We start from the raw sequence: 23485 nt of genomic DNA on the forward strand, positions 1-23485 counted from the left end.
TGACTGTGAAATAATAAAGTAATTTAATATCACATATATACATATGTAGATGCCCTCCCTTTCAGTGGTCCGTATAGAAGTAGCTGTAAGTGGCTGCTGTCTGAGAAAACCAGCATCATACCTGTCCAATTCTTCTCTATAGACATTAGAAAATCCTACCTGTCTGCAGACAACACAAGGGGGAGCGCTCTGCACACATTTACATCCCTGAGCTCCCCCTAGTGGTGACTACAGGCAGCTGAAATTTTACAATTCAAGTATTGTGGCCCGACTGCAACTGTGAAGCCGAAGCGGAAGCTCGACTGTCGGATATTATGCACTTACACAGTGCAAAAATAATAATGCCCTGCGGAAATAAGCATAAACGCCTCCATGCTACCCATCCTGTGGGAGAGGACTGCACCTCCGAGTATAGCGCGGAGAGGACCTTTTCTCCAGCAGGATGTATGTAACGGGGGAGAGTCCTGGTCTCTTTAATGGTCCACAGCTCAGATCTCAGGGTCTGTAGTCTATGACCAGGTCTCGCTCTGGAAGCGTCCACATTTCTCCAGCATGACCAGGTACTGCTCGGCCTCCAAGGCAGACATCTGACCCTCAGATTGGAAGACGGATTTCAAGGCATCGGTCACTTGGGTTGGCATTGATTTTGCATTTCTATAGACATAATAAAGGGTAGCGTTGTCATAGCGCATTGAATTGAAGAGTGCGGGGCCCCAAAACGCAGAGACCCCCAGTGATGCTCTGTTGAGCAGATGGCATTACCCGGCTATGTAGATGAAGGCTTGTCTATTACCGATTAGCTCCCACAGATACGCCCCATTCTCCTGTATCCGATGCTGGACGTAGATTTTATCCTCCTGTGAAATAAGAAAACTTCCATTACTGGGACACAAGCCAAGTCATCAGGTGCAGCCATTGATAGTGAGGCCCATCAGCAGTGATGATCAATCGAACGGGGAGACGCAGCTGTCATCAGGTAACATCATCCTTGTCATGTAGAAAGTGAAGGACCGGTGGGCGATAGAAGTTTCTTCTAACGTGTCAACAATTCAAGGGGGCCCCACACTAATATTGCAACTCTTGGGGTGCCCTACACTGAAAATGCAACTCTTGGGGGGCCCCACACCGTGACTGCAACTCATGGGGGGGGGCTCACTTTGTAACTGCAACTCTTGGGGAGGCCGCACATAATGACTGAGACCAATTGGGGGGGCGGTGGTCGCACATCGTGACAGCAACCTCTGGGGGGGGGGCGCACATTGTGACTGCAACCCATGGGGGGCTGCACATCGTGACTGCGACCAATGGGGGGGGGTCGCACATCGTGACTGCGACCTATGGGGGGGCCGCACATCTTGACTGCAACCCATGGGGTGGCACACTGTGGCTGCCTCCTCTTACAGTGGGGCACACTGTGGCTGCCTCCTCTTACGGTGGGGCACACTGTGGCTGCCTCCTCTTACGGTGGGGCACACTGTGGCTGCCTCCTCTTACGGTGGGGCACACTGTGGCTGCCTCCTCTTACGGTGGGGCACACTGTGGCTGCCTCCTCTTACGGTGGGGCACACTGTGGCTGCCTCCTCTTACGGTGGGGCACACTGTGGCTGCCTCCTCTTACGGTGGGGCACACTGTGGCTGCCTCCTCTTACGGTGGGGCACACTGTGGCTGCCTCCTCTTACGGTGGGGCACACTGTGGCTGCCTCCTCTTACGGTGGGGCACACTGTGGCTGCCTCCTCTTACGGTGGGGCACACTGTGGCTGCCTCCTCTTACGGTGGGGCACACTGTGGCTGCCTCCTCTTACGGTGGGGCACACTGTGGCTGCCTCCTCTTACGGTGGGGCACACTGTGGCTGCCTCCTCTTACGGTGGGGCACACTGTGGCTGCCTCCTCTTACGGTGGGGCACACTGTGGCTGCCTCCTCTTACGGTGGGGCACACTGTGGCTGCCTCCTCTTACGGTGGGGCACACTGTGGCTGCCTCCTCTTACGGTGGGGCACACTGTGGCTGCCTCCTCTTACGGTGGGGCACACTGTGGCTGCCTCCTCTTACGGTGGGGCACACTGTGGCTGCAACTCATTTGGCTATCTGACAATTGTATGTTCATCGAAGACAAAAATCAGTCAATAAATATCTAATAATCACACAAACCTGATCCCGGCTGAACGCTGTGAATAACTTGAGGAGCCCCCTCATCTCCAGATCCCTCCACTCTTCTTCATAATAGAAATCTTTGTTTTTTCCTCTGCATCCAAAAAACAGAATATTCCCTAATGATAAGAGAGGGTATGATATTAGTTTTCTCCAGCAGAAGGCGATATTGTGGGAATCAGCAGCTAAAGGACGCATTACGTACCAGATTTACCAAGTGCTGCTCTCTCCTGTATGACTGAATGGAAAGGAGCCACTCCAGTCCCTGGTCCCACCATAACCAATGGGGTGTCTGAGTCAGTGGGGAACTTTAGATTCCCCTTTTTCACCCATAATGGAACCCGTTTATCTGTAGGAGAAAAACACAATGCTTAAAACTGAAGATGGCATAGTGAAAGTCATGCATTCAAGAGGCCAACAAATAATTACCATCCTCCAGACTGATGGACGCCAGCCACGAGGAGCACAGACCTCGCCGGACCTCACGCAGCCTTGTTTTGTACTGCACCACAGCCATCAGGATCTGCAGCTTGTTGGGCTTTGCCTTATTGACAGAGGGGTGCAGTGAGAATCTGCAGTCATATCACAAGCCAGTCTCATTTCCCAGCATGCACTGTGGCTGTTACCTGCATGGCGGAGGCAATGGAGAATGCTCGGGGTCGGATGCGAGGAATCAGATCCAGAAGGTAATCTGCGGGGATGCTGGAAGTCGTGTGAGGGAAATCAATGAGGACCTGCAAGAAACAAATAATATCCCGATATTAAACCTCACAGAGGCACAAGGCACGCGAGGACCCTACAAAAACATCAAAGCTTTGAGGAGAAACTTCCTGTAGCCACCATTAGGGGGAGTAACCTGCACATGTAGTCATCACCACATAGTAGTGGCTGCCATTCTTTACATTGTGGTGCAGGGTTAAGATTGAGACCTCACCTCCAGGGTCGTCCTCCGCGGCCGGTTGCAGTATGTATACAGTTCTTCCTGACCGGTGGCTGAGCTAAATTCCTGTAGCTTCTCTCTTTCCTGCTCGTCTGGAGAAAAGTAGGAAAGAAGTTGGAAGAAGGAGCGGCGCGGAACAGAGCGGATATCCAGGTATCTCTCCACCAGGTGCCGCACGGAGCAAGGCTGAGGAAGATGTGGAGGGGCCGGGGTGTCTGTGGTCGGAGAGTAAGAACAGACGGTGATAACATTCTAAGTGCTGGCGTCTACCAAGCAGGATGTCAGCCGGCTTCCCAAACCTATAAGATAACCCCCACCACACGAGTTACATGGATTTTTCTGAGTACTCACCGTAAAATCCTTTTCTCCGAGACGTTCATTGCGGGACACAGGTACTGTGGGTGTATGCTACCGCCATCTGGAGGCTGACACTAAGTAAACAACACAAGGTTAGCTCCTCCGCCGCCGCATACACCCTCGCCCCGATTACGGGCGGAAACCAGTTTAGTGCAAAAGTAGTCGGAGAATAACAAAAAAACAGCCTTAATGCAGATAACAATATGTCTGGAAAAGATCCACCCAGACATTAAAAAAAAAAAAAACAGCACATTAAATAAACCAGAGCCAACTTGGCTAACAGGGTGGGTGCTGTGTCCCCCAATGAGCGTCTCGGAGAAAAGGATTTTACGGTGAGTACTCACAAAAATCCATGTTTCTCCTTCGTCTCATTGGGGGACACAGTTACTGTGGGACGTCCTAAAGCAGTCCCTCGGTGGGAAGTTGACTCACCAATCCAAGCTACATGCACCTCCTGTCTAAAGGTGCGCCACCGCTGCTTGGAGAATCCTTCTACCTAGGCTCGCATCCAACGAAGCCTGAGTATGGACATTGTAATGTTTAGTAAACGTGTGCAGGCTGGACCAGGTCGCTGCCTTGCACACTTGATCCGTCGAAGCCTGGTGCCGAAGTGCCCAAGAGGCGCCCACTGTCCGAGTAGAGTGTGCTCTGATCCCTGCTGGAACCGGCGCACCCCAGATGCGGTAGGCCTCCTGAATAGTTAGACGGATCCATCTGGCTATGGTCGATTTTGAGGCTGCGAGTCCCTTCCTGTGCCCTTCGGGGAGCACAAACAGCATGTCCGTCTGACGAAAGGGTGCCGTCCGCGCCACGTACCTTCTGAGTGCTCTCACCAGGTCTAACGTGTGAAGAGCTTTTTCCACGCGATGTACTGGCGCTGGACTAAACGAGGGCAAGACAATATCCTCATTAACGTGGAATGAGGATACGGCTTTCGGCAGAAAGGGGGGAGCTGGTCTGAGCACCACCTTATCCTTGTGGAAAGTGAGAAACGGTGCTCGGCAGGACAAGGCCGCCAACTCAGAGACTCGCCTAATGGAAGTTATGGCTACCAAGAATACTACTTTCCGGGAAAGGTACGACAAAGGAACATCTTGAAGTGGTTCGAAAGGAGCTTCCTGCAGAACACTCAGGACCAGATTAAGGTCCCAGGTGTCCAGAGGCACCCTATAGAGCGGTACCAAGTGGGAGACTCCCTGGATGAAAGTCCTCACCTGCATATTGGTAGTGATTCTTCGCTGGAACAGGATGGACAACGCCGATATCTGTCTCCTAAGGGAGCCAAACCTGAGTCTAGGCCTGACTGGAGAAAGGCCAAGATGTTGGGAATCGAAAATGTCAGTGGAGAAAAACCACAGTCTCGACACCAAGCGAAGAAGACTTTCCAGGTATGATGGTAAATTCTCGCCGAGGTAGCCTTCTGGGCGCTAATCATTGTAGCGACCACCTCGCGCCCAAACCCCGCCTGGGTCAGAATCCAAGATTCAACGGCCATGCCTTCAAACACAGGGCCCCTGAGTTCGGGTGGAAGATCGGGCCCTGGGACAGTAGATCTGGGCGCTCTGGCAGTCGCCATGGGATGTCGGCGAGTAGCTGCACTAGATCTAGATCTGCGTACCACGCTCGACGGGGCCAGTCTGGGGCCAGCAGAATCGCTGGAACCCCTTCTGTTTTGATCTTCTTGATGACCCTCGGGAGTAGTGGCAGTGGGGGAAACAAATATGGAAGGCGAAACTGGTTTCATGGCAGAACCACCGCATCCATGGCGATCACTCGCGGGTCCTGAGATTGGGCGATGAACACTGGCACCTTGGCGTTCACTCTGGAGACCATCAGATCCACATCCGGTGTTCCCCACCGCTGGAAGACCTCAGGGTGCAGAGACCATTCCCCCGACGCGACACCCTGCCGGCTGAGGAAGTCCGCCGCCCAATTTTCCACGCCCGGGATATGGACTGCTGATATTACCGAATGGTTCCTCTCAGCCCAGTGAAGTACGTGTCCCACCTCACGCATGGTTGCTCTGCTGCGCGTGCCTCCTTGACGATTTACGTAAGCCACCGCCGTGGCGTTGTCCGATTGAATCAGGACGGGACGTTCTGCTAGAAGGTGCTGAAAATGTTGCAGTGCCAGCCGGATGGCTCGTATTTCCAACAAGTTGATCGAGAGGAGTGCCTCCTGCAGGGACCATCGTCCTTGGGTGGTGTGGTGGCAAAAAACTGCTCCCCAGCCGAGGAGGCTGGCGTCGGTTATGACCACTAGCCAGTGATCTGGGGGAAAGGGTTTCCACTGCAGAAGGGAGGACGTGCTCGTCCACCACTCCAGTGACTGTCTGACCTGCGAGGATAGCCGGCACTGATGATCGAGCGTGAATGGGTTCTTGTCCCAGGCTGACAATAGGGCGTGCTGTAGGGGGCGAAGATAAAATTGGGCAAATGGAATCGCTTCTATGGCTGCCACCATCTTCCCTAGCACTCTCATCCCAAACCAAATGGTGTGCGGGACTGGCTGTTGAAGCTTCTGGACTCCTTGCCGGAGCGCTAGAGCTTTGTCCTGAGGGACAATTACCAACCCTCGGGAGGTGTCGAAAATCATCCCTAAAAAAGAAATCCTCTGGGCTGGGACAAGGGATTATTTTTTCCTGTTGACCAACCACCCTAAGCGGGAGAGGGTATCCAGCGTGATGCTGACATTCTCCTCGCATGCACGAAACGAGGGGCCCTTCACCAAGAGGTCGTCTAAGTATGGTAAGACGACTATGCCCCGAGAGTGTAAGACGGCCATCACAACTGTTATCACCTTTGTGAACACTCTGGGAGCGGTTGCTAGTCCGAAGGGCAGTGCTGCAAACTGGAAATGTCGGCCATTGATGGTGAACCGCAGAAACTTTTGATGCGGAGGAAAAATGGGGATGTGCAGGTAGGCATCCTGGATGTCGATCGAGGCCAAGTATTCTCCTTGGCCCATGGCCGATATAACTGAACGGAGAGATTCCATTCGGAAATGTTTGATCCTGATGAACTTGTTCAGGAGCTTCAGATCCAAAACCGGCCTGACTGTCCCGTCCTTTTTGGGGACCGCGAACAGATTGAAATAAAAACCCTTCCCCTTCTCGTGCTCTGGTACGGGAACAATGACTCCGTTGCGCTGGAGTGAGTTGATGGTCCCTAACAACGCCCTTGCCCGGGTCTCCACTTTGGGAAGTCGGGACAGAAAAAATCGTTTTGGGGGAAACTTGAAAAACTCTATCTTGTATCCTGCGGACACCAGTTCCACCATCCATGAGTCGCGTGCTATCGTGACCCAGACCTGGCGAAAGCAGAGCAGGCGGCCGCCTACTCTGCTGATGTCGCCTAAAAAGTGCTCTGAGTCATTTGGCTGAGGGTCTCTGGGCCCCGGCTCCCCTCGCCTTGGGCTGGCGAGCACGTATTCTCCCCAATGGGTTGGTTCTATATGAGACCTGTCGCTCCCTATCCTGGTTGGAGCGACCTGGAGCGGCAGAGCTGGCCGCTGCTGTCCACCCGGGGTTGCGAAAGGCCCGAAACCGTACCTGAGCCTGGCGAAATGGCTGCTTGGCCCTTTGTTGCGGGAGGAAGCTGCTCTTTCCCCCCGTAGCATCGGAGATGAGCTGGTCTAATTTCTCCCCGAACAGGCGGCCACCTTGATAAGGCAGGGAAGTTAACGACTTCTTGGAAATAGAATCGGCCGGCCATGTCCTTAACCATAGGGCCCTCCTAAAGGCTACCGCATTTGCGGCCACGAGCGCCGCACAATTGGCAGCATCCAAGCAAGCGTTGATTAAGCAGTCACCAGCCATAGCGATTTGACTCGCGATCTCTGATATCTCTGTAGGCAGGTCTCTATCCTGCAAGACCTTGTTCAATGACTCTGACCATGACATCATGGCCTTGGCTACCCACGTTGCCGCGAACGAGGGAGAGAGTGCTGATCCTGATGCTTCAAAGACTGAGCGAGCCAAACTTTCTATGAGCCGATCAGTCCTTGATAGAAGAACCACTAGGTAGAGATAACACGGATTTCGAGGCCAAGCATGACACTGGTGGATCCACCACTGGGGATTCCGCCCATTTTTTACAGAGCTCCGGGGCAAACGGATATCTCGACTATCGTCTTCTGGCCCGAGAAACGCCTATCCGGCTGTTCCCTGTGACGCTGCACTATGTCCTCAAATTGTGGGTGAGAGCCAAACACTCTATGCGGTCGCTAAGTCCGCTTGAAGGATACCTTATGGCTTGACGCCAAGGTGACGTCATCCTCAACCTCCAGAGTCTGATTAACAGCATCGATGAGGCTGTCAATTGTTTCCCGACACCCCGGGGTATCTAGGTCCAGCGGCTCATCTGAGTCATAATCTGAACTCTGCCTGCTCCCGACAACTGGTGAAGGCGAGCATGATGCCGAACTCACGGATGCCGAGGCACCGGATAGGCCGGAAGATGCCCTGTGGGTTCGTTTCCTTTGCGCCTGCCTGGAATGAGAGCGGCCCCTGCAGGCCGGAGGCTCTTGTGAGGTGGAGGACCCCTCCCAGATCAGCGAGGCACTATCCTTGCCCCTATCTGGGGCGTGAAGAGACTCGATCGCCTTTGTAAGCAATGCCATAGACTGCGAGAGCGATAAGGCCCATTCCGGAGGATTTAAATCCCTGGGCTCAGTCAAAGGGGAGGGCTACTGGGCGCGTTCTGAGTCGCAGGCCTCACATAGTTTATTGCTCTGCGCCCGCGGAAATGAGGGCCTACAGGCGATGCATGCAGCGTATAAGAATGTGTGCGTCTTCCCTTTCACAGCCATATTGAATCCGCCCGGTCTCAATGCTGCCCTGCTAGGGGTTGGGGGGAGGAGGGACCTTTGCTGCGTGGCCTCACACAGTCGGGACCGCACTTACCCGGTCTTGTGTGCCCCACACGTCCTCTCCTGCTGCACAGTCCTGCTGAGGGCAGGCCGACCGTTATTTCCTGGTCGCGGCCTACCCTGAAGCGAAGCCGGGGCCTCAATTTATCCAGCGTCCGCCCAGGCTCCGGAGGGCGGGCCGCCGGAAGTGATGTCGCGCCGGGAGGGCGGGACTTCTGGCCGCGGCCTACCACCGGCTGGATCTCTGATGTCCGCCCGCGACGGGGGTGGCGTCGGGCGGGCCGGGCGCCACATAGTAAGGCCGGCGCCTGCGTCTACCGGCGCCAGGCACGGCGTCCACTCCGCCGCCACCACCACTGCAGCAACGTTACTGTGAGGACTGCTGTGGGGGGGGGGGGGCGGGAAAGGGGAGGGAAGAGGAAGGGGCCTATGCCTGGACTTCTGTCAGCCTCTGCTGAACGCCTGAACATAAGGACTCCGGCCCTCTGGACGCCGCAGGGCTCTCCCTGGCCATCCCCTTCATACCGTCTGGCCTTCTCCGATCGGGTACAGGAGGAAAGGGGGGTAAATACGGGATGGTGCAGGCACCCTAGCTCCGTCCTCCTTCCAGGGCTGAGGAGAGGGACCGTCCGCCGCCTTGCAGCACCGCCGTCTAGCGTTGGTGGAGCAGTGGGGGCCATACAGACTAGTCTTGTGCCTCTGTACAAGCCCATGGTTTCCATACCTAGGGGTGGAAAGGGCTAAGTCCGGCATCATGTCCCACGTCGCGGGAGAGTATACGTGGAGGGACACTCGCACGTGCTCGCCCGTTGATGGTTTGGGGAAATCGGACCCTTTCAATAGGATCCGTTGCCCCTGTCTAATCTTCATAGCAAAAGAGAAAGAAAAAAAATGTCTGGGGAAAAAATGGCCCAGATATGTCCCACAGTGCGGGAAAGGATACGTGGAGACGATACTCAACACGTGCTCGCCCGTTGTTGGTTTGGGGAGATCGGACCCTTTCAATAGGGTCTGTCGCCCCTGTCTTATCTTCATGGGAAAAAGAAGAAAAAAAAAAAAAAAGACGCCTGGAGCAACCCAGACATGTGTGCCTCCAAAGACACTAAGCATAAAACTGGTTTCCGCCTGTAATCGGGGCGAGGGTGTATGTGGCGGCGGAGGTGCTAACCTTGTGTTGTTTACTTAGTGTTAGCCTCCAGATGGCGGTAGCATACACCCGCAGTACCTGTGTCCCCCAATGAGACGAAGGAGAAATTATCCATCACATGAGATAAACTCCACCACACGCTGCTGCGTAAATGGTGATAACTCCTGGGGTTGAGAGACACTTAGGGTACCGCCACACTTGGCAACGCACCAGCGATCCCGACAACGATGCGACCTGGTAGGGATCGCTGGTGCGTCGATACGAGGCCGCTGGTGAGAGGTCAAACAGTCAGATCTCAACAGCGACGCAGCAACGATACAGAACGATACGAAGGTCAGTGGGACCCTGTCTCTCAGACCTGTAGTATTGAGGTCGTTCGTCGTTGTCCCTGTCAAACACAGCGATGCATGCTGGCCAGCGGGACACCAGCGATCAAAAAATGGCCTAGGACATTCGAGCACGATCAGCGACATCGCAGCAGGGGCCTGATCGCCGCTATGTGTCACACTTAGCGAGATCGCAGGCGAGATCGCTGTTGCGTCACAAAAACGGTGCCGCAACAGCGATCTCGCTATGTGAGACGGGGGCTTTATATGAGCGGTGATCGCGGCCATGTTTGTCCATAGATTTTCTAGATTACTGGAAGCACGAAGAAAGGAATTCCACCTTAAAAATGTATAAAAATATGTATTCACCTGGATCATGGGGCTGCAGGAGGAACGCACTGTCCGGGTCCAGGCGGAGAAGGGAACAGAACTCCTGAACATCCTCAGGGGAATTCTGAGGCTGAATCATCACAACATCACCAGGGGCAAAGCTGCGAGAAAAGGACACGAGGTACAATGATAAGCTAGAAGAAAATGTAAGTGCCCCCTTCCACATTCCTCCCATCCTATATGCATAGACATTAATATGGAGTTGTCCCCTCTGCAGATATAACAGCCTCCGCTCATCTGGGAAGGATTTCTACAAGATTTTCGAGGCGTCTGTGGGAATTTTTTCCCCTTCATTCAGAAGAGCATTTGTGGGGTCAGGCCCTGATGTTGGGGGGAGGCCGGGCTCACAATCTCCACTATGAGATGGGGCTGAGGTCCGGGTCCTGTGCAGCCGCTCATATCCACCATCCCCCTCCATGTCTGTGTAGTCCTTGTGCACTGGGCACTGTCATTGGGGACCGAAAAGGGTCTTACCCAAACTGTTCCCACAAAGCTGAAGCTACAATAGTTCACAATGTCTTGTGGAGAAGATTAAGATTTCCCTGTACTGGAACTAAGGGGCTGAGGCCGATCCCTGATAACAGGCCCATATCATTATCCTCCTCCATCATCTGTACAGTGGGCACAATGCAGTCAGGGGGTAACGTTCTCCTGGCATTTACCAAACCCAGACTCCTCCATCAGACGTTAGATAGAGAAGTGTGATCCGTCACTGCACTTGATATTTACTGGCCGTTATGTCACATATTAGTAAGGCGGTTATACACTGGAGGCAAGGTGCTGGAGGTTATACACCAGTACAACAGGATTGGATGTTATATACCAGGAAAGGTGGGACGAGGGGCTGGCTGTTATACATTGGGGGCAATAGGACTGAATGAGAAACCTGAATTCAACGATTAAGACATGTGGCCCAGTACTTTTCTCTATATACTGTAGCTAGCCTGATAGACATGAGACAGACTGATGCCTGCTACTATTAGGACACACTATTTTCCATGTTTCCTGTCTTTTCACTACTACACTGAACTCACTGTATGCCGGATTCGGTGATGTCAAACTCGATAAGCCGCACATCTTGGAAATGCTCCTGTGCGGTCACACGTTGGTTGGTCACAAGAAGAGCATGGTACGGCTGCTGTTCTGTCGGGGGGTCCGTGGTGCCTTCTCTCTGTGCAGAATTCCACGTAGTTGCCTCTTTATCCAGGAAGCGGAGGGAAAACTTTGGGGGCAACCTGGAAATATAATCAGGATTTCCTAATTTTCAGATGAGGAACAAAAGTATGAAATATGTTTTCCATTTAAAGGGAACTTGCCAGTCAGCAGCATGAATAAGATTAGTGAAGACCTGAGCTTCCTGTTGCTGCCACTAGAGGGCATTCTGTAAACAAATACTATACAGAATGATAGGAGCCATTCAGAGCTATGTAAAGATTGCCACCTAGTGTTGGCATGAGGAACAGCACTCTGCGCTAGATAAATGAAGCAATGGAGCTGTATCGCTGCATAAGATTGTTCCTCTCCTGATTTTAGCTTACAAATACTGATGTAAATTACTGACCAAACACTGAACATGGCTTAGGGAAATAGTCACTGCTGTCGACCGCAGAACATGGTCAATTATATATTTTTTGTTTCATTCTTACCCCTGCTTTTACCAAAAGTTAAAACCTTTTTTATTTTTCCATTTACAATATACATACCCATAAGAGGGCGTGTTGTTTTTTATTGTACCATTTTGGTATGGAATTTATTACTTTCTTATTGCATCATTCGTAAGAGATGAAGCAACCGGAAAATTACGGTGTGGAATTTTACAGATGTGGCATTACCAAATATGTTTGCTTTTCTAAATTAATGTCTTTATATTTTAACAAAGGGGGGGGGGGGGGGGGGAGTAAATTTTATGATTTTTTTTTTCTACTTTTAAAACATTGTACAACTTTCGCCTTTGACAGTCCCCATAGGGGACCTGAATCATTTGACTACTTTCTCTCCAGAATATTTCAGCGTCGCAGTATATGGTGAAAATGGCCATCTCCTATGAAGACCACCAACATGGCAGTAACAGAAGCCTTCAGCAAACCCCTTGCTGCCATTGCCAGCCTTTGGCACCCTGCGATCATGTTGCATGGAGGCCAAGGAGCACCCAGGCACAATTGTGTGGCTTAGGCTAGTTTCACACTAGCGTTCTCGGGCGCAGCGCAGGGACGCCGCTAAGCCCCGCACCTATTCCGGTCAGTTCCTCCTCTGATCGCATGACACTGCATGCGATCACCGTACCCTATATTTAGCGTTGGGTATGCTGACCGTGCGCTGACATGGATTTGCTGGCGCTGCGCCCAGCACACAAAAATGCAACACAGTGCGCTTTTGGGCGCTGGGCAGAGCGCCAGCAAAATCATACCAGCGCATGGTCAGCGTACCCAACGCTAAATATAGGGTACGGTGATCGCATGCAGTGTCATGCGATCAGAGGAGGAACTGACCAGAGGGGGCGCGGCCGGGGCTTAGCGGCGGCCCTGTGCTGTGCCCAAGAACGCTAGTGTGAAACTAGCCTCAAATCCTGCAGTCAGTGACGTTTAAGGGGTCCACAGCTTCCAAGCCTGCTCCGAATACCGACATCACAACATCATTTCATGACGTATACAGTATATCCGTTATGGAGCAGGAAGGGGTTAATACAGGAAGAAATGGCAATGAAGAACTAGTAGCATGTAGACTGTGCTTACATGACGAGATCACCGATGACACCGACACCGGGAGGGAGAGGATACAAGGACAGGACCTTATCCCAAAGGTCGTTCAACCAAGGGTCCACCGCGGCATCAGGGCTGCAAGAAAAACAATTCTATCCAGCATCACAATAAGTAGAGGGTGGTGCAATAACCGGTAGGTGGCCTCCATATCCCTGGTGATCAGTGGGGGCGTCCTCCTCTATAGAGCAGTGACAGGCCAGGAGCCAAGGTTCACATGCCCAAGCTACACCATACAGACCGGTCCTTACCCCAGATCATGCTGGTCATCCCCCAGGGCCGGTGACTGGAGAGGATTCGCTCCGAGCTGCAGCAGGCGCTTGTGCAGCTTTTTTGCAATGAAGTTAAACCTGATGTAAGAGAGAAAATGGGAATCTGGGTAACGATATCCAATGAGAAGTCACGGCATACAGCCACATAATTAATGGGGACCCCCACTAATGACCCCCAGCACAGACTGATCTGTTACAGTCCTCCACACCCAAATCACAGCAAACCTTCCCTCAGTAAAACAGAATTCTGAATGCAGCTCTGGATGTGACTGGAGGATGATACAAAAGCAGCAAAAAGGAAATAATGTTAAGTTTTCATATAGTATCTAAAAATGTACATTATTACGACCTCCTGTTTCTTGCACGGATGACATCATGTTCATCAATCATGTGACCGATACAGCCAGTCACTGTCCATGGCAGATATGTGCCCTGTGTGAGGTCACTGCAGGACCGGCGGAGGACAGAATAGTGATGTAAAGCTTCTCTTATTTCCACACATTTCCTATTCTTTGTTATATTTTTTAAACTCCTTTAAACCCTTGGAGACCTGACCATTTTAAGGGGCTTTTTGTGCTTTCATTTTTTTCCCTCCCTGGGCTTTACCCTGTGCTCATTTTTTCCTCCCTGTGCTCATTTTTTCCTCCCTGTGCTTCTTAAATGTCCTCGTCGTGATTGACAGCAGCAACTATGCGGCAAAAACATGGATTTTTGTGAGTACTCACCGTAAAATCCTTTTCTCCGAGACGCTCATTGGGGGACACAGATACTGTGGGTGTATGCTTCTGCCGCTAGGAGGCTGACACTAAGTGAAAAAAAGAGGTTAGCTCCTCCTCCGCAGTAAACACCCTCGCCCCTATTGCGGGCGGAAATCAGTTTGGTGCCAAAGCAGTAGGAGGACTAAAAAACAGCCTTAATACAGGTACAACATGTCCAAAGGAAAACACCACCCCTATATCAAATAAGAAAACACATATTCATTTAAACAAGAGCCAACTGGCTAATAGGGTGGGTGCTGTGTCCCCCAATGAGCGTCTCGGAGAAAAGGATTTTACGGTGAGTACTCATAAAAATCCATGTTTCTCCTTCGTCTCATTGGGGGACACAGATACTGTGGGACGTCCTAAAGCAGTCCCTGGGTGGGAGATTGACTCACCGATCCAAGCTACATGCACCTCCTGTTTAAAGATGCGCCACCGTTGCTTGGAGACTCCTTCTACCCAGGCTTGCATCCGCCGAGGCCTGAGTATGGATATTATGTTTGGCAAATGTGTGCAGGCTGGACCAGGTTGCTGCCTTGCAAACCTGTTCTGTCGAAGCCTGGTGCCGAAGCGCCCAAGAGGTGCCCACCGACCGGGTAGAGTGCGCTGTGATCCCTGCCGGAATCGGCGTGCCTCTAATGCAGTAGGACTCCTGAATAGTCAAACGAATCCATCTGGCTATGGTCGACTTTGCGGCGAGTCCCTTCCTGCGTTCTTCAGGGAGCACGAACAGCGTGTCCGTCTGAGGAAAGGGTGCCGTCCGTGACACGTACCTCCGGAGGGCTCTTACCAGGTCTAACGTGTGAAGAGCCTTCTTCCCCACGGTGCACCGGTGCTGGACAAAATGAAGGCAAAGCAACATCTTCAGTGATGTGACAAAGAGGACACGACCTTCGGCAGAAGAAGAGGGGCTGGTCTGAGGACCACCTTATACCTATGGAAAGTGAGGAACGGAGCTTGGCAGGATAGAGCCGCCAGCTCTGAAACCCGCCTGATGGAAGTGATGGCCACTAGGGGAACAACTTTCCAGGAAAAGTACCTAAAAAAGCGATATCCTGAAGCGGTTCCAATGGAGCTTCCTGCAGAACACTTAGGACCATGTTAGGAACCCAGGCGTCCATCGGCGCCATATAGGGAGGTATCAAGTGGGACACTCCCCGGATGAAAAGTTTTCACCTGCAAATTGGTAGCAACCCTGCACTGGAACAGGACGGATAAGGCCGACATTTGTCTCATGCGGAAACCTGGGGCAAAGCCCGAGTCTAATGCTCTACCGACTGAGCTATCCGGGCTCTCTGAGCCCGACTGGAGAAAAACCAAGATGTTGGAGATCGAGAATCTTAGCGGAGAAACACCGCGGCCTCGACATCAAGCAAAGTACACCTTCCAGGTGTGGTGGTAAATTCATGCTGAAGCAGGCCTCCGGGCGCTAATCGTTGTAGCGACCACCTTGCTCCCGAACCCTGCCTGTGTTAGAATCCAAGATTCAATGGCCCTGCCTTCAATCACAGGGTCCCTGAGTTCGGGTGGCAAATTAGCCCTTGAGACGGTAGATCTGGGCGCTCTAGCAGGCGCCCAGGAACATCGGCGAGCAGCTGCCTTAGATCTGCGTACCACGCTCCACGGGGCCAGCAGAAATCGCCAGCCCCCCTTCCGTCTTGATCCCTTTGCTGACTCTCGAGTAGTGGCAGTGGGGAAAATAGATATGGGAGGCGATACTGGTTCCATGGTAGAACCAACGCGTCCACTGCGAATGCCTGCGGGTCCCTGGCCCGAGCGACATATGTGGGCACCTTGGCATTCACTCTGGAAACCATCAGGTCCACATCCGGAGCTCCCCACAGTTGACAAATCTGTTGAAGAACTTTGGGATGTAGAGACCACTCTCCGGATGCAAGACCCTGCCGGCTGAGGAAGTCTGCCGCCCAATTTTCCACGCCCGGGATGTGGACAGCCGAAATCACAGAGTGGTTTGCTTCGGCCCACTGAAGAATGTGCTCCACCTCGCGCATGGTTGTTCTGCTGCGGGTGCCCCCCTGACAAACTATGTAAACCACCGCCGTGGCGATGTCCGATGGAATCCGGACGGGGCGGCCTGCTAGAAAGTGATGAAACTTCTGCAGAGCCAGCCGAATTGCTCGTATCCCCAATAAGTTGATCGGGAGGCGTGCCTCCTGTGGCGACCACCGTTTCTGGGTTGTGTGGTGGCGAAACACCGCTCCACAACCGAGGAGACTGACATTGATTGTCATTATCAACCCATGACATGGGGGGAACGGTTTCCCCTAGGCCAGAGAAGAACTGGTTATCCACCATCCGAACGACTGCCTGACTTGAGAGGACAGTTTGCACCACCGATCGAGCGTGAAAGGATTCTTGTCCCAGGCTGACACGAGGCGTGCTGCAGGGGGTGAAGGATGGAACTGGACGAAAGTTATCGCTTCGATTGCTGCCGCCATTTTCCCTAGGATCCTTATCGCGGATCGGATGGTATGAGGGACTGGTTGGCGTAGTGTCCGGACTCCCTGCCGGAGACTAGCGCCCTTTCCTGAGGGAGAATTATCAACCTTCAGCAAGCGTCGAAGATCATTCCTAGGAAGGAGATCCTCTGAGCTGGCACAAGGGATGATTTCTTTGCATTGACCTACCATCTAAGCGGCAAGAGTATCTAGCATGATGTTGACACCTTCCTCACATGCCCGTATTGACGGGCCCTTGACCAAGAGGTCGTCCAGATAAGGCAAGATGACTATGCCTCGAGAATGTAGTGTGGCCCTGACAATTGCCATAACCTTTGTGAATACTCTGGGAGCCGTGGCTAGCCCGAAGGGTAGCGCTACGAACTGCAAATGCTGAACGCTGATGGCGAAGCGTAGCCGCCTCTGATGAGGAGGAAAAAATGGGAATATGCAGAAATGCGTCCTGGCTGTCAATTGAGGCCAAGTATTCTCACTGCTCCATGACCGCTATGACTGAACAGAGAGACTCCATCCGGGAATGTCTGATCCTGATGAATTTGTTCAGAAGCTTCAGGTCCAAAAAACAGGCCTGACAGACCCGTCCTTTTTGGGAACTGCAAAAAGGTTGGAATGAAATCCCTGAGCTCTTCTGTGTTCCGGCACTGGAACAATGACTCCGTTGTGCAGGAGCGACTTGATGGCTCCCAATAGAGCCCTTACCTGGGTATCCACCCTGGGAAGCCGGGAAAGAAAAAACCATCTTGGAGGGTATCTGACAAATTCTATTTTGTAACTGGAGGACACCCAATTCTTTTACCCATGCGTCGTGAGCGATGTTGGCCCAGACGTGGTGAAAACAGAGTAGGCGGCCGCCCACTTTGCTGGTGTCGTCTGGTAAAGACCTCGAGTCATTTGGCCGATGATCCTTAGGATCTGGGTCCCCTCGATCTGGCCTGTTGAGCACGCATTCTCCCCAATCGGTTGGCTCTATATGGCCTGCCGCTCCCTATCCTGATTGGAGCAGCCTGAGGTGGCGGAATTGGGCCCCGTAGTCCACCCGGAGTCTTTTAACGCATGACCCCGGACCGGTCTCCTATTCGGGTCCCGGACCAGGCTCAGGCTGCTTAGCGGCCACCACCTGACCAATGCTGTCACGCCCGGCCTAGAATGGCCGGTGGCACTGCGAAAGGCCCGAAAACGTGCCTGAACCGGGAGACGAAAAAAAGATTTAACCTTCTGTTGAGGGAGAAACCCGCTCTGTCCTCCTGTGGAGTCGGAGATAAATTGATACAAAAATTGGCGGCCGCACCGATAAGGCAGGGAAGTCAAGGACTTCTTGGAAGTAGAATCGGCCCGCCATGTCCTCAACCACAGGGCTCTTCAGATAGAGATTGCAATAGCGGCAGCAAGTGCTGAACAATTGGCAGCATCCAAAGACGCATTCAATACATAATCTCCGGCCATCGTCATCTGACATTTGACCTCCGAGATCTCTGCAGGTAGATCCTGCTCCTGCGTGACCTTGTTTAATGTTTCTGACTATGATATCATAGCCTTGGCTACCCAAGTTGCTGCGAACGAGGGAGCGAGTGCAGACCCTGATGCCTCATATACTGAACGACCTAGGCTCTCAAAAAGACAGTCCGTGGGATCTTTAATCGAGGAAACCCTAGGGACAGATAACCGGGTCTTAGTGGCCAGGCGTGAAACCGGAGGATCCACTATCGGGGATTCCATCGATTGTTTACGGAGGTCTGGAGCAAACGGATAACGTTTCGAGTGCCTTTTAACCCGAGAAAAAAGCAATTTTGGACGTTCTCTGTGCCGCTGCACTATGTCCTCAAACTCAGGGTGAGAGGAACAAATTCTGTGCAGCCGCTTCACCCGTTTACCTGCCACTTTACGCCCCGTAGCCGCTGCGGTATCATCCTCAATCCCCAGGGTCTGATTGATGGCTTCTATGAGGCTGTCCACTGTTTCACGTGACCCTGGAGTGTCCAGGTCCATGGGCTCGTCTGAGTCACAATCTGAGGTCTGCTCGCTATCAACCACTGGTGACGGGGAGCGAGAAGCAGATCTTACGGATGCCGAAGGCACCGGATAGACTGGGCGACACCGTGTGGATTCGTTTCCCCCGGGTCTGCCTGGAGTGAGGGTGGCCCCTGCAGGCCGGAGGCTCCTGTGAGGTGGAGGGTTCCCTCTAAAGGCGGCGAGACACTGTCCCTGCCCCTATCTGGGGCTTGAAGGGATTCTATTGCTCTCGTAAGCGACGCCATGTACTGTGACAGTGATCGGGCCCACTCCGGGGCATTTGACACATTGGTCGCGGTCGCAGGGGAGGGCTCCTGGGCGCGTTTGGATTCGCAGGCTTCGCATAAATGCTGCTCTGCACCCGCGGAAACGCAGCCCGACAAGAGATGCATGCCGCGTAAAAGAACGTGTGCGTCTTTGCTTTTGTTCGGACATGCTGTATCTGTCCGCTGCTGGGGATATGGGGAGGAGGTAGCCTCTCGGGCAGCACTTACCCCAGTCCTGCGCCCCCCCGTCCTGGATGCTCCTTTAAATCGCATGCCGACATCTGTGGCGCGCACCAGCCTGTAAAATCGCTCTAGGGGCGGTACTCCCATCTTGCGGCCTAGCCCGTGCTCTGAAGCCGGGGCCTCGATTTTTACCGCCGCCGAGTGCGGGGCGGGCTGCCGGAAGTGACACGCGGCCCCGAGGGCGGAACTTCCGGCCGCGGCCTAGCTCCGGCCGAAGCCGCGGCCTCAATTTTTCCCATACCCGACCGGGGGGGGGGGGGGCGCGCGGTACCAAAAGTAGCACTACTGACCGGCGCAGTGTTCCTGTCCTGACGGATCCAGATCCAGCAGGTATGAGGGGGTCTTTGATAAAAAATAGGACGGTGCAGGCACCCTAGCTCCATCTAACCCCTTCAGGGGGTGAGGAGAGGGACCGTCCGCCACCTTGCAGCACCGCCGTCTAGCGTTGGTGGAGCAGTGGGGGCCGCACAGACTAGTCTTGTGCCTCTGTGCAAGCCCATGGTTTCAATACCTAGGGGTGGACAGGGCTAAGTCTGGCATAATGTCCCACGTCGCGGGAGAGGATACGTGGAGGGATACTCGCACGTGGTCGCCCGTTGATGGTTTGGGGAAATCGGATCCTTTCAATAGGATGCGTTGCCCCTGTCTTATCTTCATAAAATAAAAAACAAAGAAAAAAATAGATGTCTGGGGAAAAGTCCCAGAGATGTCCCTCGGCGCGGGAAAGGATACGCGGAGACGATACTCAACACGTGCTCGCCCGTTGATGGTTTGGGGAGATCGGACCCTTTCAATAGGATCCGTCGCCCCTGTCTCATCTTCATAGTAAACTAGAAAAAAATAGTCTGGAGAGATCCAGACTGTGTGCCTCCATAGGACACTAAGCAAAAAACTGATTTCCGCCCGCAATAGGGGCGAGGGTGTATACTGCGGAGGAGGAGCTAACCTCTTTTTTTCACTTAATGTCAGCCTCCTAGCGGCAGAAGCATACACCCACAGTATGTGTCCCCCAATGAGACGAAGGAGAAAATGTTGCGATCGGAGTTAGCTCTGATCATGCAGTTACTCACAGGTGCCAGCTGTATAACACAGCCAGCACCCACACTGTACAGATCAGGCTCAGCTCCTGACCCTCTCCATGTAGTGCATGTCCGACGTACATGTATTGCCTGGGTCCCCGAAGGGTTAACCTAATCCACGCCACTCATATAAAGGGGCCGCACCGAGTTGCTGCCACTGATCATCTTACTTTGAATAAGAGGAATCGCCCAAACCTAGAACGGCGTAATCCATCTGACACAAGGAATTATGGGGCAGGTGCCTGCGGAAGATGAATCTCCAAAAGTTCTGGGAAGAAATAAAGGAAAAGTTTGGCTTCATTAGGTCTGCAACTTTCTAATACGTTTGTGAATCACTTCCTCACCATTGTTAAGATTGTGATCAGTGAATGGAAATGGTCATATTAAACTAAAATCCCTCTCAGGAAAAGAAAGAGATTTGCTCTGATGAGGTGTTTGTTACAACTGTAACAAGCCTTCAACTTTGAAAAGAATTAAATTCCAGCAAAACTGTTCCCTTTCATTAACAATAAGTGCTAATTTCTTACACTGGCATTTCCCAGTCTCATCACTAGGAGGCGATGTTTCGCCATCACATTTACCTTCATGTTATCTGGGGGGTCACCTTGTCCGGTAGTAGCACAGACAAATATCACCAGCTGCTCATGGACAAGATTCACCTACAGAAAGAAAAAGGACAAAGTCTCCACCATACATCACATTTACAGTCCTCAGCTGTTTCCCATCTCTGTTCCTGTCTCAACACAGGCCAAGGCTTCTTCTTTATCCCTCATACTTTACACTGCAGCTGTGATTGATCACATTAAATGACCTCCAAAAACAGGATGAGACTTACAATATTGTAGCTGTCTATGGAGTCCACCTGGCAGGTGAAGTGTCTGCGCCGGGCCTCTCTCCCGACTCTCTCCGCCATGTCCTCCGCTGTCCCCATCTGACTACCATAAAGAATCAGCAAATTCCTCTCGGCTGTCTGGGAAGTCTAGAAAAATACAAAAATAAATAAAAATTTAATCAACACTGATTTATATGCCTTTAGAAAGCGCCAAACCTCTATACCCACTGATCCTATCACACCCTTCTATTTATACCCATTGATCCTATAACACCTCTTTTCTTATACCCACTAATGCTATAACACCCCTCTTCTTATACCCACTGATCCAATAACACCCCCAAACGTCTATACCCACTGATCCTAAATCACCCCTCTCCTTATACTCACTGATCCTAACACCCCTCTACTCATACCCACCGATCCTATAACACCCCTATACGTATGCCCACTGATCTTAATACCCCTCTACTTATACCCACCGATCTTAACACCCTTATAGTTATACCCAGTGATCATATAACACCCCTCTTATACCCACTAATCCTAATACTGCTCTACTTATACCCACCGATCCTATAACACCCCTCTATGTATACCCACTAATCTTAATACCCCGGTACTTAAACCCACTGATCCTAACACCCCTTTACTTATACCCACTGATCCTAATACCCCTCTACTTATACCCACTGATCCTATAACACCCCTATACTTATACACTCTGATCCAGTAACACTCCTCTACGTATACCCACCGATCCTATAACACCCCTCTATGTATACCCACCAATCTTAATACCCCTGTACTTAAACCCACTGATCCTAACACCCCTTTACTTATACCCACTGATCCTAATACCTCTCTACTTATACCCACTGATCCTGCAACACCCCTATACTTATACCCACTGATTCTATAACACCCCTATACTTATACACTCTGATCCAGTAACACTCCTCTACGTATACCCACCGATCCTATAGCACACCGATAAGTATACCCACTGATCCTAACACCCGTATAATTATACCCACTGACCCCGGCTTCTGCCCCCACAGATGGCCTCACTCAGAGCTCTGGCCTGTTACACTCTGTAATACCCGCTGATGGTCACATTATAGCCCCCTAATACACTGGGGGTCAGAAGATACAATTATGTGGATGTTTGAACGTTCTAATACATAAATATAGTGAGTACAAGTGTAGAGGAGTTATAGGGGGCGGTGGGTGCACGGATTACAGGGGTGTTGTGGCATGCAGCATGACCAGTAGTCAGAGGGTGTCATGGTAGTGTGGCAGTGGGTGTATGTACAAAGCATAGCCCCCCAGGGTCCCCTCCCTGCAGCCCCCTCACAGCCTTCACCTGCGCGGTCCCATCCATTCTTATTTCTTAGACCTAAACGCCGGTGACTTCACCCCGCCCCTCCCGATGACGTCACCGCAACGCGCCGACTAATGACATCATCGGACAGTGATGGCGAAAGTGCGAGAGGAGGGAGAAGTGGCAGCACCGGAGCTTGGTGAGAACCGAAACACCTCATAATGTAACGATATCCTCTAACGGTCTGCGTCCTGTATCGGCAGCTGCAGCCACATTGTATCGTGTGAGATATTACTCATTGCGAAATATAAACCTAAGTACAAGACCCCAGACTGACACAGTGTCTACATAGCACCCCCACACTGTGCTTGCGTAATACTGCTATACAGCGTCCATATAGCACCCCCATACTGCACTCACGTAACACTGCTATACAGCGTCCATATAGCACCCCCACACTGTGCTCGCGTAACACTGCTATACAGCGTCCATATAGCACCCCCATACTGCACTCACGTAACACTGCTATACAGCGTCCATATAGCACCCCCATACTGCACTCACGTAACACTGCTATACAGCGTCCATATAGCACCCCCACACTGTGCTCGCGTAACACTGCTATACAGCGTCCATATAGCACCCCCATACTGCACTCACGTAACACTGCTATACAGCGTCCATATAGCACCCCCACACTGTGCTCGCGTAACACTGCTATACAGCGTCCATATAGCACCCCCATACTGCACTCACGTAACACTGCTATACAGCGTCCATATAGCACCCCCATACTGCACTCACGTAACACTGCTATACAGCGTCCATATAGCACCCCCGCACTGTGCTCGCGTAACACTGCTATACAGCGTCCATATAGCACCCCCATACTGCACTCACGTAACACTGCTATACAGCGTCCATATAGCACCCCCACACTGTGCTCACGTAACACTGCTATACAGCGTCCATATAGCACCCCCATACTGCACTCACGTAACACTGCTATACAGCGTCCATATAGCACCCCCACACTGTGCTCGCGTAACACTGCTATACAGCGTCCATATAGCACCCCCATACTGCACTCACGTAACACTGCTATACAGCGTCCATATAGCACCCCCATACTGCACTCACGTAACACTGCTATACAGCGTCCATATAGCACCCCCACACTGTGCTCGCGTAACACTGCTATACAGCGTCCATATAGCACCCCCATACTGCACTCACGTAACACTGCTATACAGAGTCCATATAGCACCCCCACACTGTGCTC

The 23485-nt window shown here is 52.2% G+C and overlaps 2 protein-coding genes across 6 annotated transcripts in view; one reads left to right on the forward strand and one right to left on the reverse strand.

Annotated features, from left to right (window-relative positions):
* NDOR1 (NADPH dependent diflavin oxidoreductase 1) lies at positions 1-22384 on the reverse strand. Of its 4 annotated transcripts, none has more exons than XM_073558260.1 (15): positions 22246-22384; positions 20883-21026; positions 20629-20706; positions 20218-20315; positions 13188-13286; positions 12913-13014; positions 11215-11415; positions 10160-10281; positions 3086-3183; positions 2778-2885; positions 2581-2695; positions 2357-2500; positions 2152-2270; positions 763-857; positions 1-654 (listed from the first exon to the last, which is right to left on the reverse strand). In XM_073558260.1, the coding sequence occupies exons 1-15, from the start codon at positions 22261-22263 to the stop codon at positions 510-512; spliced, it is 1686 nt and encodes a 561-aa protein (XP_073414361.1). In that variant the 5' UTR covers positions 22264-22384; the 3' UTR covers positions 1-509. The 4 variants fall into 4 exon arrangements, with proteins under 4 accessions (XP_073414361.1, XP_073414358.1, XP_073414359.1 ...); XM_073558257.1 differs by having other exon boundaries at positions 3086-3306; XM_073558258.1 differs by lacking the exon at positions 22246-22384 and adding an exon at positions 21921-22226 and having other exon boundaries at positions 3086-3306.
* The window catches only part of TMEM203 (transmembrane protein 203), a 16410-nt gene continuing 15189 nt past the window's right edge, over positions 22265-23485 (forward strand). Inside the window, exon 1 of one of the 2 annotated variants that reach the window (XM_073558262.1) lies at positions 22265-22402. The gene's annotated coding sequence lies outside the window, so the exon portion shown is untranslated. The remainder of the gene's footprint in view (positions 22403-23485) is intronic. The other variant, XM_073558263.1, reaches the window with a different exon arrangement.

This window comes from Dendrobates tinctorius, unplaced genomic scaffold (assembly GCF_039654945.1).
Source record: "Dendrobates tinctorius isolate UK_male_01 unplaced genomic scaffold, ASM3965494v1 ptg000013l, whole genome shotgun sequence".
Lineage (NCBI taxonomy): Eukaryota > Metazoa > Chordata > Amphibia > Anura > Dendrobatidae > Dendrobates > Dendrobates tinctorius.

Coding starts and splice junctions, on each gene's coding strand:
- NDOR1 (XM_073558257.1), bottom strand. Junction 11,416..12,912: donor GTCATCGGTGATCTCGTCAT/GTAAGCACAGTC, acceptor TTATATTTCCAG/GTTGCCCCCAAAGTTTTCCC. Junction 3,307..10,159: donor CCTGCAGCCCCATGATCCAG/GTGAATACATAT, acceptor CTCCGACCACAG/ACACCCCGGCCCCTCCACAT.